This window comes from Conger conger, chromosome 4 (genome assembly GCF_963514075.1).
Source record: "Conger conger chromosome 4, fConCon1.1, whole genome shotgun sequence".
NCBI classification, from domain to species: domain Eukaryota; kingdom Metazoa; phylum Chordata; class Actinopteri; order Anguilliformes; family Congridae; genus Conger; species Conger conger.
The window spans coordinates 70,936,644-70,951,643 of record NC_083763.1 but is presented as its reverse complement, the minus strand read 5'-3'; the positions used below and the strand labels follow the sequence as shown (position 1 = coordinate 70,951,643).

The 15,000-nt window shown below is 53.4% G+C and overlaps 1 protein-coding gene across 1 annotated transcript in view; it reads left to right on the top strand.

Moving 5' to 3' along the window:
• The window catches only part of gmds (GDP-mannose 4,6-dehydratase), a 283,922-nt gene that overhangs the window by 238,615 nt on the left and 30,307 nt on the right, over nt 1–15,000 (top strand). The window contains 1 exon segment of the mRNA XM_061239608.1: nt 148–244. Within this exon segment, the coding sequence (XP_061095592.1) occupies nt 148–244 (97 nt within the window).

Below are 15,000 nucleotides of genomic sequence, written 5' to 3'. Positions count from 1 at the left end.
CAGGGGAGGATTGTCTCCTGCTTAATCTAATCAACTGTACATCACTCTGGATAAGCGCGTCTGTCAAATGCCATTAATGTAATGTAATGTAATGTAATGTAATGTAATGTAATGACCCACAGCTGTGCCTTTCCTCTGCTCTTCCAGGTGGGAGGGGAAAGATGAGAATGAGGTTGGCCGTTGCCAGGAGACCGGGTGTGTTCACGTGAGGGTCGACCACAAGTACTACCGCCCCACCGAAGTGGTGAGTGACGCCCCCTGCTGAATGAATGAGCCTGGTCAGCCCCCCCCCCCCCCTCCCCCCCACAGATAACCGCTTAATGGTGTTGCCGTGGAAACAGCGGGAAGGCGATTCTAATGTCAGAATAGTATGGAGACACTGTACGCACATCCACCAGGGTGCTAGGCAACATAGTGTAGTAGAGATCAAGGTTGGCCTGTCCACCCAAACTCAGTATAATACTGTATTTGTATCAAACAACGGTTTCGATTGTTTTGTTGAATTGTGTTTTTGACCTGACGTAAGATCCATTGGAGTTAATCCCTGTTTTGGTGTGGTGCCCAGCGGGCCTGTTTCTAACTTTAGTCTCGGCGCAGTTTAATGCCCGGTTTAATGTTTCACGGAGGAGACCTGCTTCCAGGAAATGAACTTCTCCCCCCGGACGGCCCCCGCGGTGCAGGAGAGGGGAGCGCGGAATACGCTTGCGGTGATTACCTCTGCCCCCGGAGGACGGGGCGGCGGGGCGGTTCTGCGGTCTCGGCGTGCTGGGCCCCGTTCGACGCGCGGCATAAATGAGGCTCGTTAGTTTCACAGTGCCCACGAGTTAATCGATGATTAGGCCGGACGGTTGGGCCACCGCGTCTGTAACACATTGTGTGAGAATATTCGTGTCATTAACTACCGGAGACAGGGGGTGAGTCCCGTCCCCCGTCCCCCCCGCATTCAAGCCTGTAGTGGTGCGGTCCACGACGGCTTCCCCTGTCAGTGAGGTGCGAACGCTGGCAGCTCCTTATCTCGCGCTTTTGGGGGGGTGAAAGGTCAAACAGCTCTCGCTGACGGGGCCTGAGGAAGTCCCTCCTGATAACCTCTCTGCTGGTGATTCTCACTGCCCTCCTGTCACCAGGAACCACCAAATGTCCTCTCAGCACCCGGCCCCTTCTCACAGACTCACGCCAGGGTCCCATCATCCAGGCTTCACACTGAAACAAAACAGAAAATAAGTCAACAACTGCTTTAGCACTCATAGTGAGAATTAATCTTATATCTTTCACTTTCTTTTTGACTCTCAGGATTGCAGTTGCGATATAACAATAACAAGCCAAGTTGCGATGTTACTGTAACAAGCCAATATTGAGTTCAGTTGCGATGTAAGAGTAACAAGCCAATATTTTCTACCTGCGATGAAATTAGTCTTATTACAAGACAAGTCACGAGCAGAGCACTGAGGGAGAGAGAGAGAGAGAGAGAGAGAGAGACTTAGTCACAGGCTCCAGAGGGACCCACTCTCACCCCCCTTATCTGTGACCGGGGCCCTGTTGAGAGGCAGGGGTGCTGGGGAGTCAGGGCGTGCCTCGGCCTATGACTGGAGCACCCCCGGCTGACATTACCATTTGTTTATTTACGTTCACGACTGGCCGACAGCCCGCCCCTCCCACTTCCTCCCTGGAGGGGGGCCGCCCCAGCGTGACCCTGTCACCCCCCCCCCCCCCGCTCCGCCTGGGTGCAGCCAAATGGCGGGGTGACACCTTGCCTTTGCCACTGCCCCATTTGTGTCCGTTTAGCCGTGAGAGGTGTCTCTGCTCAGAGAATGTCTGAAGGTTGTTTTTTTTGTTTTTTTTAACCCAGAATAGGCTGGTGTGATATTCGTCTCAGCCTTTGGGGGAAAAAACAGCATTTAAACAGTCAAAGTGTGATGGGCCCCCAAATACTGATGGTGCGCTCACACCAACGTTGTTTGGTCTTGGGCTTTTTAAGCTAAGTTCAGATCTTCTTCACTGGTGTGAACACTCCATGTGGACTCTGGTCCAGACCAAAAAAAGTGCAAAAGGTTTGTGAAGATACAGTGGTCTCGGTCCTCTTCATTCGGACTGCGGTGTCGATCTCCCAACCCGCTCCACTTCCCACCCTGCTGGCCCTGGACAAGACTCACAAGTACCTTTGGACCTCAGTGGAGTGGAGACATTGGTCACTTGGGGACTGACAGCCCTCTGACTCTCTGTGACTCCCTGCCCTTTTTGCCTCAGGATGGAACTCTATGTATGCAAATGGACTGGTTATGCAGCCAATCAGAGGCTGCCTTTCTGACAGCCTTTCTCATGCCAGTGCAGATGGCAGCCCTGTGATGAGCAGGACGCTGGCTGGGTATTTAAATATGTAAGTCTCAGCCACCTCTGACCTTGTGCTGTTACTGTTTGCATGCGTAGGGGGGATTAGAGATCCAGGTCGGCTGAGGGATTGTGGGGAAACCTCAGGTGAGCGATGTGCGTATGGTGACAGGTGTGTGAATCCGGGCAGTCCCCTCGCAGGGTCACCGCGGGGTCACCCGGCTCCGTCCTCCCGCTGCGTGGTGGCTGCGGGCTGCAGGTTGAGCGAGCCTTCACACCTGTGCGGCTCGCTGGCCCTGAGAAATGCGGGGTCGGAGGTCGGAGGTCGGGCGCTGCCGATGAGACCTGGCAGCTCGACGCTCAGCTCGGAGAGGAGAATGAAGAGCGTTTGACCTTTGACACCAGCGTCGGCACCGCTGCCCTTTTGAACTGGAAGTACCTGTCTGTGTGCGCCGGGTGCTGGCGATAACAGCGCTGTCAGGGGGTCACACTGCTGTCATTCTCACGGATCTCCGTCTCCTTCTCTAGTGTCAGCCTCCAGCTCTGCCTTCCTCACGTCCGTCACCCTGGCAGCAGTCCGTGTGTCACCGTATATTCGCCCGCTGATGAGTAGGCTTTCTTGGAACGTTGTTTTCAGAATCCTAAAGCCGTGTTCTGGACCTCCACTGCTGTCAGTCTCCAGCAGTGATCGTCACATCAGCGCTAGAATGCTCCGCTGAGAACGTTCTAGTCACGTGTTTGTGACCTCACACCTAAAAGGGTTAAGATGGTGACGTGCGCACCTGTGCGTACCTGAACTGATCAGTGTCTGACCTGCCCTCTGTCTGAGAGGAAGTTCATTTTAGTCTTTGAAGCTTTCTCAGCTTCCCATGAGTGGGTGCTGAGAGCCTATGCATAATCACGTGCGTGCGTGCGTGCGTGCGTGTGTGCGTGCGTGCGTGCGTGTGTGCGTGTGTGCGTGTGTGCGTGCGTGTGTGCGTGCGTGTGTGCGTGCGTGTGAGAGAGTGATTCTGACACACTACTGTGTGTATGTGCATCTTTACATGCATGTGTGTGATTCTGACGATGCGTGTGTGTGCACATAGTGCACATAGAGTGTGTGTGTGTGTGCGCTTGTGAGTGTGTATGTGCTTTAGGAGATGGCGGCGGTCACAGCTGTTGGGGTTTTTATATTAAAGTGAATTCCTTCGGTTATTTAGGAGGAGCCGGAGTTCCAGTCCACCAATGCGCCCGTCTCACAGATCCCAGCGTAACCACGGCAGCCCCCAGCCGCCTCCACCAATCAGCTTCCGGCAGCTCCTCCCGTACAGGGGGCTGTCCCGGGCAGGGGATCAGAGCGGAGGGGAGAAGCTCTCGAATCGAGCGCCAGCGCTCCGTAAACCTTCCCCTCCCCAGGCACGTGGCGTTAGGGTAGAGGGGCGGTGGACTGCCTTTCACAGCCGAGCCCCTGTCTTAAAATGGCCGCTGCTTTAACTTATATCGGGCTTGACTCAAAGTGGACGTAGCCTTTCACACGGTCCCCGGAGACGGCAGGCTTTCCACAGTCAGTAATAATCACGCCCTTATCGCTGATGATGAAACTCGTCTGTTGGCGATTACTGCACACCTGAATCCACTTCTCACCGTGGTTGGGGATTTTTTAATTGTACGGTTGGCTAGAACTGGTGATGCGATGCTCTAAGAGAACAGCTTGTTCTGCTGGGATTCCTGTCCGTCCGGAATTCTGTGGTTTTCAATGGAGAACTGTGTAGACTGGTTAGGTGCTGCTTCCTCAATGGTGCTGGCATGGGTGAGGAAGGGGGAGGGAAATTAGGACGATGATCCCAAGGGCCATGAATTACAAAGCAGATTAGAACATGATGTTCTGGGGTGTGTGAGCTGCTGGTGCCCCTGGATGGAGGTGTGATGAGGCGGACTTATCTCTGTGTACACACTCATTCACTCACTCATTTCATCACTCGCTCACTGTCATTCATTCTCTCACTCAGTCCTTCTCTCATTCACTCACACACTCACTCACTCACACACTCGCTCACTCTGTCTTTCATTCTCTCTCAGTCTTTCTCTCATTCACTCACAGGAAACCTGCTGAAAAAAACAGCTAATGCTAGGTTTTGAAACAGCTCCCCTCTCAACATGGTTCAGCCCAAGCTATGTTTTGAAAGTGCTGGATTTTGTACTGTATACTTTGGTACGCGCGCACACACACACACACACACACACACACACACACATGCACACACACACACACACCCACACGCACACACCAATAGCAGTAGCAGCATGGGTGTGAACGGGGGGGGGGGGGGCAGGGAAATTAGGATGTTGATCCAAGGCCCATGAATTACAAAACAAATGAGAACATGATGTTCTGGGGTGTGTGATGTGTGTTTGTCTCTTGTGTGGCATCTCAGCAGTTTCTGTGTGTGTCTCAGACGGGCCTGGCGTTAGCGTTAGCATTAGCTCCAGCGCCGGGGCCTTCCGGGGTCGGGCCCCGACCGAACCCGTCTCCTCTTTCAGCTTTCCGCCCGCGCCGGGGCGCGTCTCCTTTAACCAGCGCCTCTGCGCTCCGCGGCCCTGACTGACGGCTGCCCCTCTCCCCTCAGGACTCCGTTAATGGGGGAGGAATATATCATTACAGCTGTCAGTTTGTGTGTTTGACATGCACAGATTTATCGCCCTCCCTCGGGGGGGGGGCTGGGGGTGATCTGAAATACCGGGGGGGTTGGGGGGGCAGGGGGGTCGGGGACAAGGGTGTGCCGCACAGCAGCTAACCACGAGCCCAACACAATCTTTCACTTACACGGACATATCTGCGCTTCTTAACCAATCGCAGCTCCCCGCCTCTGAAATGGCATTAGGGGAAAATAATAAAGAGCTGGTCTGTGTGTAATGGCAGACAGATGTGCGCACGGGGGGGGCGGGAGGGGGCAACATCTGCTCTGACTGGGGTTCGAGGACGGGGCCCCCGCTGATCTTTTGGCCGGGGCTGGAGGGTCCCACAGCTGGCCGGTGGGCCTCGGGCGCGGGAGGGGCACGTTGTAGCGCGGGAGGGGCACGTTGTAGCGCCGGGTCGCTTGTTTCACTCCACACACAGCGCTGCTCAGAATCCCTACATGTGCTGTGTGGGGATCTGCGTGTGCTGTGTGGGGATCTGTGTGTGTGCTGTGTGTGTGCGCTGTGTGGGGATCTGTGTGTGTGCTGTGTGGGGATCTGTGTGTGTGCTGTGTGGGGATCTGTGTGTGTGCTGTGTGCGTATGCTGTGTGTGTGTGCTGTGTGGGGATCTGTGTGTGCTGTGTGGGGATCTGTGTGTGTGTGTTGTGTGTGTGCTGTGTGGGGATCTGTGTGTGCTGTGTGTGTGTGCTGTGTGGTGATCTGTGTGTGTGCTGTGTAGGGATCTGTGTGTGTGCTGTGTGGGGATCTGTGTGTGCTGTTATAGTGTCTATAATGGCTGTATTGTGTATATTATTTATATTGTATTTTATTTTATTGTACAGTATGTATGGGAGCTTGCTGCCAAGCATTTCACTCCATGTTGTTCGAGTGACAAATAAAACTTGAGGTAACGCTATGCAGTTCCTCTGAGTTATTTTCCTGTTTTCATTATTATTAATGTCACGATAATCAGGCAGATGGGAACCGGCTGCCCGAGGCGATGGCGTTCTTCAGGGAGGAGGGCGGTTTGTTTGGGAAACGGACCCTCGTCCCACAGAGAGCGCCGGGCCCCGGGGCCAGGGCCTGAGCCTGCGGGGCCCCAGTAAACACGCAGCGCGGGCGGGTAACTGAAATGTAAGCCGTGCCGTTTGTTCTGGATGTTCTGCTGATGGGAAAAAACACACAGACCCCCGGAGCCGTTGAGTGACACTGTCACGGCCTCAAGCTTTAATGCTGCTGGATGGACGTGGTGTGCTCTCTGTTAGCTACGACTGCTGGATGGACTTGGTGTGCTCTCTGTTAGCTACGACTGCTGCATGGACGTGGTGTGCTCTCTGTTAGCTATGACTGCTGGATGCCTGCGATATATGCTGGTGAGAAACGGCGGTCCTAGAGTGGTCCTAGAGTGGTCCTAGAGTGGTCCTAGAGCGGTCCTAGAGCGGTCCTAGAGCGGTCCTAGAGCGGTCTGAAACAGTGCTGGCTCATTGAGTGGTCCCCCCTCACACCACCTCAGGTAGCAGCACCACGCGGTCGTGTGTGGTTCTCTCTGTGTGTGACTCTGGCGTGTGGTTCTGTCGCTGTCTGCTTTGATTGGCAGGAACCCGCATGTCCAGCGAGGCACGGTGCCTTGTGTCGTAGAACAGGGTGCAGAACCGTTAGGGAGCTGCTGGTGGAACGTGGGTGGGGCCGGGGGGGGGTTTCACCGCCTGTAATCCCGTCACAGCAGACCCCCCCCTTACCCCACCCACCGCCTCCACGCTTTCATCTTAAAAGAGAAACATGCGTTCACACACGTGAAAATGTCGCAAACGCCGGGGGTGTCCTGTGGACCGATACTGTTGAAACACGCTCCGGCGTCTGCGTGCCTGCGGAAGGCTCCATCCCGGCCCCGTCCGCATCCCTCCCCTCCTCCTCGGCACGCTTTAATCCCTCCCCTCCTCCTCGGCACGCTTTAATCTCTCCCGCCCGGAGCGCCGGCGATCCGCGCGGGGCCGACGCTGCCATGACGACACGCCGCTCGCTCCGGGGGACAAACCGCTGTCTGCGTCCGCATCCCGCCGCCCCGCCATCCCGCCCGCCATCCCGCCCGCCCCTGGGCGCTCTGGCAGACGGGGCGCTAGAGAGGGAAGTCGACTGTTGACTGTTTCTCTTTTTCTCTGTCTCTCTTATCTCTCTCTCCATCTGTCGCCCTTTGTCCCGTGGTTCGGAGGAAGGTTGTCAGTAGCCGTGTGTGTCGCCGCCGTGCAAAGTGGAGCAGCAGGTTAAACCGCTCCCCGTGCAGAGGATCAGCCAGCCACCCCCGCTTACCCAAACACTGCCAGCCAGCCCCGCACAAAGGGACACGGTCTGATTCAGAGGGTGACCTGTCTGTGACTCTACGGCAGGGGTGTCCAATCTGATCCAGAAAGGGCCGGTGTGTGTGTGCAGGTTGTTGTTTTAGCACAGGACGAAGACAGCTGATTCTACTCATCAAGGTCTTGATTAAAGACCACGATTAGTTCATTAGTATAATCAGGTGTGTTACTGCTGGGTTAAAACCAGACTACGGCATACGCCCTGCCATCTGAAGACGACCAGGCCAGACTATGGCATACGCCCTGCCATCTGAAGACAACCAGGCCAGACTATGGCATACGCCCTGCCATCTGAAGACAACCAGGCCAGACTATGGCATACGCCCTGCCATCTGAAGGCACCAGGTCAGACTACGGCATACGCCCTGCCATCTGAAGGCAACCAGGCCAGACTACAGCATACGCCCTGCCATCTGAAGGCAACCAGGCCAGACTACAGCATACGCCTTGCCATCTGAAGGCAACCAGGCCAGACTACAGCATACGCCCTGCCATCTGAAGGCACCAGGCCTGACTACGGCATACGCCCTGCCATCTGAAGGCACCAGGCCAGACTACGGCATACGCCCTGCCATCTGAAGGCACCAGGTCAGACTACGGCATACGCCCTGCCATCTGAAGGCAACCAGGCCAGACTACGGCATACGCCCTGCCATCTGAAGGCAACCAGGCCAGACTACGGCATACGCCCTGCCATCTGAAGGCACCAGGCCAGAGGATGACCTGTCTGTGACTCTGCGGCCTACGCCCTGCCAGTACGGACCCTCGGCCCGAGAGTGAGGCACCTGTTCAAGCCCGAGAGCAAGGGGAGGAAGGGGGGGCCCTGGGGTCAGAAACACGTCCTGCATCACCTGCACAAACAGCGCAGCTATGCAGGCACTCCTGTTCCAGAGGCCCTCCCAGGCCCCCGGGGGCCCTCTCCAGCTGAGGAGCAGAGCTGTGAGCCCTGAAGGCCCTGTCCCACTGAGCCCCCTCCCCTGAAACGGGCCCAGTCAGAGACGCAGACGCCTGCACACAGACGCATGCTTACAGACGCATGCACGCAGACACATGCACGCAGACGCATGCTTACAGATGCCTGCACGCAGACGCATGCACGCAGACGCATGCTTAGACGCATGCACGCAGACGCATGCGCGCAGACCCATGCTTACAGACGCATGCATGACCAGGCTGCAACCTATGTACAGCTCATGAAATTTGGATGTCTGTGAATGTCACCAAGCAAGTATTGTTCGGTCATTCAAAGCCATCGCAAATGTGCAGCGCGACTGTAGTTAGTTCTCAGAGGGCCTGCCTGTCCACAGTGTTGAATGTGGGCCATTGGATGTAGACAGCTTGCTTTCTGGTTGAAGATTAAACCCTTTTGGATTGGCAGCTGTTTTGTCTTTTTTTTTTTCTTTCTTTTTTTCCCCCTCCAGACAAAGGCTGAACTTTAGGCACAGGATGGAGCTGGGCCTGTCACCGTTTTAGCCCCGCTATCAGATGGCGCTGTCAGACAACCCTCATGGCTGTCCTGCCGTCCCAGGCTTTGAGGAACCGCCGCGTCTCGAGCTCAACCAGTTCCTTGCGATGCCGAGCCGCCTGTTCCGCGCGCTGAGGGCGGGGGCGGGGGTGTTTTTCCGTTCGGACAGCGGGGCATGTTCTGAAGCAGGCAGATCAAAGGCAGGCCTGTAGGCCCTCTGCTCCGGGAGGGCGCCTAACCGCTCCCGCCCCCACCTCCGGTCTTACCTGGCGTTCCCGTCCGTTAGCAGCGGCAGGGCCCGGCCCAGGCTGCTCCTCGCCCTTTGAAGAGGGAGGCGCGTGCGTTTCTGGAATGTTCTCTCAGCCTTCTGAGTGTTCTAGAACCCCGCTGCGTTGGGTCGCCGGTGGCGATCGTTACATCAGCGTCAGAATGTTCAGTTCAGAACACCGAGATCGCACATCGTGATCCGTCCCACGCCCCGCAGAGGGGCTGGAGCCCACGCCCTCGCTGGTATGCGGAGGTCGCTGCGGTGCCAAGCCGTGCCAGTGCCCTGCAGCTGGAGTGCGTGCGCGGAGGAGCGTTTGATCTGAGCGCTGCTCACTTCACCCCGGGTCACGGCCGGAACCTTCCGGGCTTTCTGTCGCAGCCGGAGTCGGACGCCCATTTACCTCCCTTCAGCTGAACCCCCTGACCAATCACCGCTCTCCTCTCCTCTTCTGCTCTCTGGTTCTCCCGGGCCTCACCTTATTGTGGTGTTTTAGGCATTGCTGTACGTTTCTGGTGTTATCTGTTCTGTAGCCTGCTCTGTTCCTCCAGGGGGTCCCTCCTAATTGGACTGTCAGTGTCCGTTTGTGGGCCTGTAATTCATACATGTTCCCCTCTGTTCTCACACACCCCCAGGTCTGCGTACACACACACACACACCCAGGTCTACACACACACACACACACACACACACACACTCACACACACCCAGGTCTACACACACGCACACACACGCACACACACACACACACACACCCAGGTCTACACACACGCACACACACGCACACACACACACTCACACCCAGGTCCACACATGCACACACACGCACACACACACACACACACCCAGGTTCACACACGCACTCACATTCAGGTCCACACACACACACACACACGCACACACACGCACACACACACACTCACACCCAGGTCCACACACGCACACACACACACACACACACACACTCACACCCAGGTTCACACACACACTCACATTCAGGTCCACACACACACACGCACACACACACACACATACACACTCACACCCAGGTCCACACACACACACACCCACATCCGCACACACACACACACACACACACACACACACACGCACACACACACACACGCACACACGCACACATGTGGGATCCCCCGGTGCAGTAGGACAGGACTGCCTTTAACAGACGGTGCTTGGCAGGGGGAAGGGGCTTCATCAGCTGCTGTTCACCGCAGCCACGGGGGGTTGTGGGAAATGTGGCTAGCAGTAAGCTTAAATTGATTGGGCACCTTGGAACACAGCAAGGTCACAGGTACAACTGCTTAGCCAGCCTCCTCAACTGCTCTGGTGGAGGCAGGACCACCGTGTAACATCTGGCAGCTCACAGGAGGTGTGTGTGTGTTTCTGGTGTGTGGTGTATGAGTGTGTGTGTGTGCGTGTATGTATATGTCTGTGTCTGCATCTTGCGCGTGTATTTGTGTGTGTCTGCATCTGTGTATGTGTGCGCCCGTGTGTGTTTTTTGGGAAGGTCTCATGCCTGTAATTCTGTGTTGTCAGAAGAGCGATTGTGCTGGTCCCTGTGTGTCTGTTTCCCGACGGCCGTAGCACACAGCGTCATCCATTTTAGCTTCTCCGGCACGCCTCGAGAAGTGGCTTTTCAGAGAAACCCATTCTCCCGCAATTTCCTTATCACCCTCTTCATGCTGAAAAAGTAAATAAACAAATATCTGTCCATCCAAATAAACATTGAGTTTTGTCTCCTGGCTTATCTCCCCGACAACTTGCCCTTCAGGAGCCACGAGCGCACCTCCGCTCTCCGAGTTACGGAATGAGCCGGGATGCGCCGGGGTTTATGCGCTTTGCAGCTTATCTGGTAAACTGAACACCCTTTCGCCCTGCCGTTACTAGACGAGACCACAAGCTTACGAATGTGTCGCTTGTTTACCGTGTGACGGGGAACTCCGGAATTGTGGCGTGTTTTTTTTTAGGTTTTTTTTGTCGAATACACCTGCGTGGCGAAATTCCCCCACAATCTCTTACCCGGATAACCGTCTGGTGCCGCAGAGCACAAATTCCAACGACAGCCGGCTAAAAATAACACCACCTTCCTCCTCCTGTCATCTCAGTCCCTCGAAATCTGAGACGATTTACGAAGTGAGCTTGCTTCAGCCTCAACTGAATAATGCGCAAGGTGTGTTTGAGCAATAAATATGAACAAGCACTTTTCTTTCTATTGCACCTTATTGTCATTTCCTGGTAAGGCAAGTAGAAGGAATAGCGAAAAATAAATATCAGCACTATAGAGATGTGCATTATGTGTTATAAGGAGTAAAAAGATGGTGCTTGAATAATATGCATATGCTTTGCGCAGCTGAAATCGGAGAGCAACCTTTAGTTTGGGTTAAATAAAGCAATGTCTGGGTTTCGTATGCTTGATAAAATTGTGATCGCTGTAAGTATCAAATACTTACATTGTGCTAAGTAGCTGAAAAGTCTTGGATTGATAATATGAAGACATCATGGTTTAGTCATGTTTCCATGTGGTAGTACAGGGGTGGGGTATCATGGTCCTGGGGAGTGTGCTGGGGTCTGTTACTCACTTAACTGGGCAATTAAACATTCTTATTACACAGGTAACTGGCTTTACCTGGGGGTATTTCACCAAGCAGGATCACTGAGTTAGCTGGGCCTAGTTGGCTGGATAACTGCACTGAGCAAACCCCGGAACAGTCTTTCACTTCCACGTTCCAGATTTGGAATGGTTCCGGGTTTTGCTCAGTGCAGTTATCCAGCCAACTAGGTCAGGCCAGTTAACTGTATGTTAATTGAGTTTAATTGCTCTGATAAGCGTTGTGTAACAGGGCCCTGGTTGTGTTGGTTGCTGATTTAAAAATGCAAACACACAATAGCATAGCCTGAGGCTCTGCAGGTCTAGCCCTTGCCATCCATGTACTGGTGTGTTTCTTAACCTCTGCATTGCGGCTGTCAGTGGCTGTTGGACGCGTCAGTGTCAGGCTTTAATGGTGTTACTGGGGCAACCATGCCCAGCTTCTGGGCCTCCAGTTTAAGGGTCTGGTGCTGGGTTTGTTCCTGTTGAGAGTGACCTGTGATGGCTGATCTGATAGCAGGCACAGAGGTAAGAGCAGTCGTCTCATTGGCTCAGGCGGTAAGAGCAGTCGTCTCATTGGCTCAGGCGGTAAGAGCAGTCGTCTCATTGGCTCAGGCGGTAAGAGCAGTCGTCTCATTGGCTCAGGCGGTAAGAGCCGTCGTCTGGCAGTCGGAGGGTTGCCGGTTCGATTCCACCCTGGCCGTGTCGAAGTGTCCCTGAGCAAGACACCTTACCCCCAAATGCTCCCGACGAGCTGGTTGGTGCCTTGCATGGTAGCCAATCGCCATTGGTGTGTCAGTATGAATGGGTGAATGAGAAGCATCAATTGTACAGCGCTTTGGATTAAAGGCAGACATTTACCATTCATCCTGCTCTGTGTTATTTTTTGCTTTCCACCATTTTGATTCTCTGGACTAAATTAAACCCACCGGGGCCTTCGAGCTCTGCCGATTTCTGTGAGTCTTCACAGGTTCAGCGGAACGGTTTTTAAAGGGCGGACGTCAGATTCCAGAATGTGTGTTCAGTAGAGTCGTTAAGTAGAGTCGTTTAGTAGAGCCGCGTGGGCGCGATGCTCCACAAGCGATAGCTCTGCGTTTCGTTTCCCAGACTGCGACGCGGTGTTTGATTAGACCCGGTGTGGCCACAATAACATCCGCACAGCCGCTGGGCCCTTGAGCAAGGCCCTTAACCCTGCGTTGCTCCAGGGGAGGATTGTCTCCTGCTTAGTCTAATCAACTGTATGTCGCTCTGGATAAGAGCGTCTGCCAAATGCCAGGAATGTGATGTGATGTCCTGTGAGCGCAGACGAGCGAGCGTAGCGCCAAATATCTTTCTTATATATGTTTATATATCTTTTTTAGTTGAGGATTTGCGTCACCCCGAGACATTCACCGGTCTTCTAGTCTTATTGCATCATAAGAACAGTTCTGATTACTCAGTAATGAATTCAAACATTCTTCATAGATGGGTAAGACTCTCCTGAGCTAAAACTGCTTTGTCATTCCTTCGAGTATATTTATAATTTTTTTTTAAAGTTAGAATTTGGGTGGGTCACTTTCATTACAATTCAGTTAATTCTGTAAATGAACGCACTTCCTGAACTGGATGAATTGAGCTGAACTCTATGATTCATAATAGTTATTGTGTGGTGATACCTCGATAATTTCCCTCGATAATGTAACTGCTCAATGGGAGTATTGAAGGTCAGATAATTTCCTGTGGTGAATTGAGCAGATCCTGTGATATAAACCCACTTTATTATTTTAGGTGTGTCTGTCAGGACTCCGGGGTGCCCAATTCTGGAAACTATACCCGAAATAAAAAAATGCTAATCTTTAGCCAGTGAAGTAGTGATTGTTAATATCAGGCAGAAGTATCCGTTGTTTTCACAACAAGCACACCTGTGAATAACTCTTGACAGGCCAAGTGCATGAGCCAGGCAGACAGCTGGATATTGTAAACTTGGAAAACGAGGCAGAAGATTCATCACGGCCTTTTTCGCACCGACCCGTTTCCCATCTACGACTGCAGTCCATCTGGTGAATTTAGGTACCTGATATAAAATTTAAATTCTCCAACCTCAAAGTGTGTTTAAGAGTAGCTGTTTTTGTCTTGGGGTCTCCGTACTCTCGTGCACAGCTGCCGTTTCTGAGTAGCAGCCAGATGAGTGAGATGATTTTTACCGTACGTTTGTGAGGCAGCCCGGACGTGGTCGTCGTGTTCTGTGTCAAGCAGGATGCCAGTGCACTTGCTGGACCGTGTGACAGCCTGTTACTGAACCGTGGAGGTGGAGAGAGACCAAATGGGGTTCCAGTGCATCTAGCAGCTAATACCTTCAACAGATATTGCCGAGAAATGTGTCTGCTATCTTAATTCAGTCACGCAGCTACATATTCGTTGGAAAAAGTTTTTACCACTCATTCTTTACATCTGCATGAAAGTTCCGTTTTCTTGCGGTTTCCCCCGCTCAAAGCGAGAGGTCAGAGGTCGCAGGTTATGGAAAATGCTGTTCTCCTCTGCTTTGGGGCCAATGACGAGAACTTAAGTGTTATGCTCATTCATGTTTAGGAGATGTTTTCACATGTTTGCCAGGCTCATGTGTGGGACACTGGCAGTACTATTGTCCCCTGATACAGTGGTGTACAGTGGTTTGGTGGGGTACAGTGGTACAGTGGTTTGGTGGTGTAAAGTGGTACAGTGGTGTACAGTGGTTTGGTGGTGTACAGTGGTACAGTAGTTTGGTGGTGTACAGTGGTACAGTGGTTTGGTGGTGTGCAGTGGTACAGTGGTTTGGTGGTGTGCAGTGGTACAGTGGTTTGGTGGTGTGCAGTGGTACAGTGGTTTGGTGGTGTGCAGTGGTACAGTGGTTTGGTGGGGTACAGTGGTACAGTGGTGTACAGTGGGGTACAGTGGTACAGTGGTGTACAGTGTCTGTCTCTGGAGCTTCACTCTGTTTCCTCGTCTCTTGGCCCTGGGGTGTCAGGAATTACAGTGACGAGCTTGGGGCACAGAACGGGTCACCATGAGATGTGTAAATCTGTGTCTCATCTTACCTGTCTGAGAAACAGGATCTAAGTCAGTACTGTATCGCAGAGGCTGGGCCATTTTTGAAGGTTGATTGATTAAAATAGCACGGATTACGTTATGGTATCAAATGCGGCTGCCAATTGGACAAGAGCTGACAGGCACCCTGAATCTGCACAGTTCATCACTGGCCTGGACCGAAGCCGTCTCCACGCTGTGGCTTCCACAGAAAAGCTGTGCGAATCCTCTTTCTGATCGTGGAGAAGAAGCGCAGTGAGGTGGCAGAGAGTCTGATCTCTCGAGTGT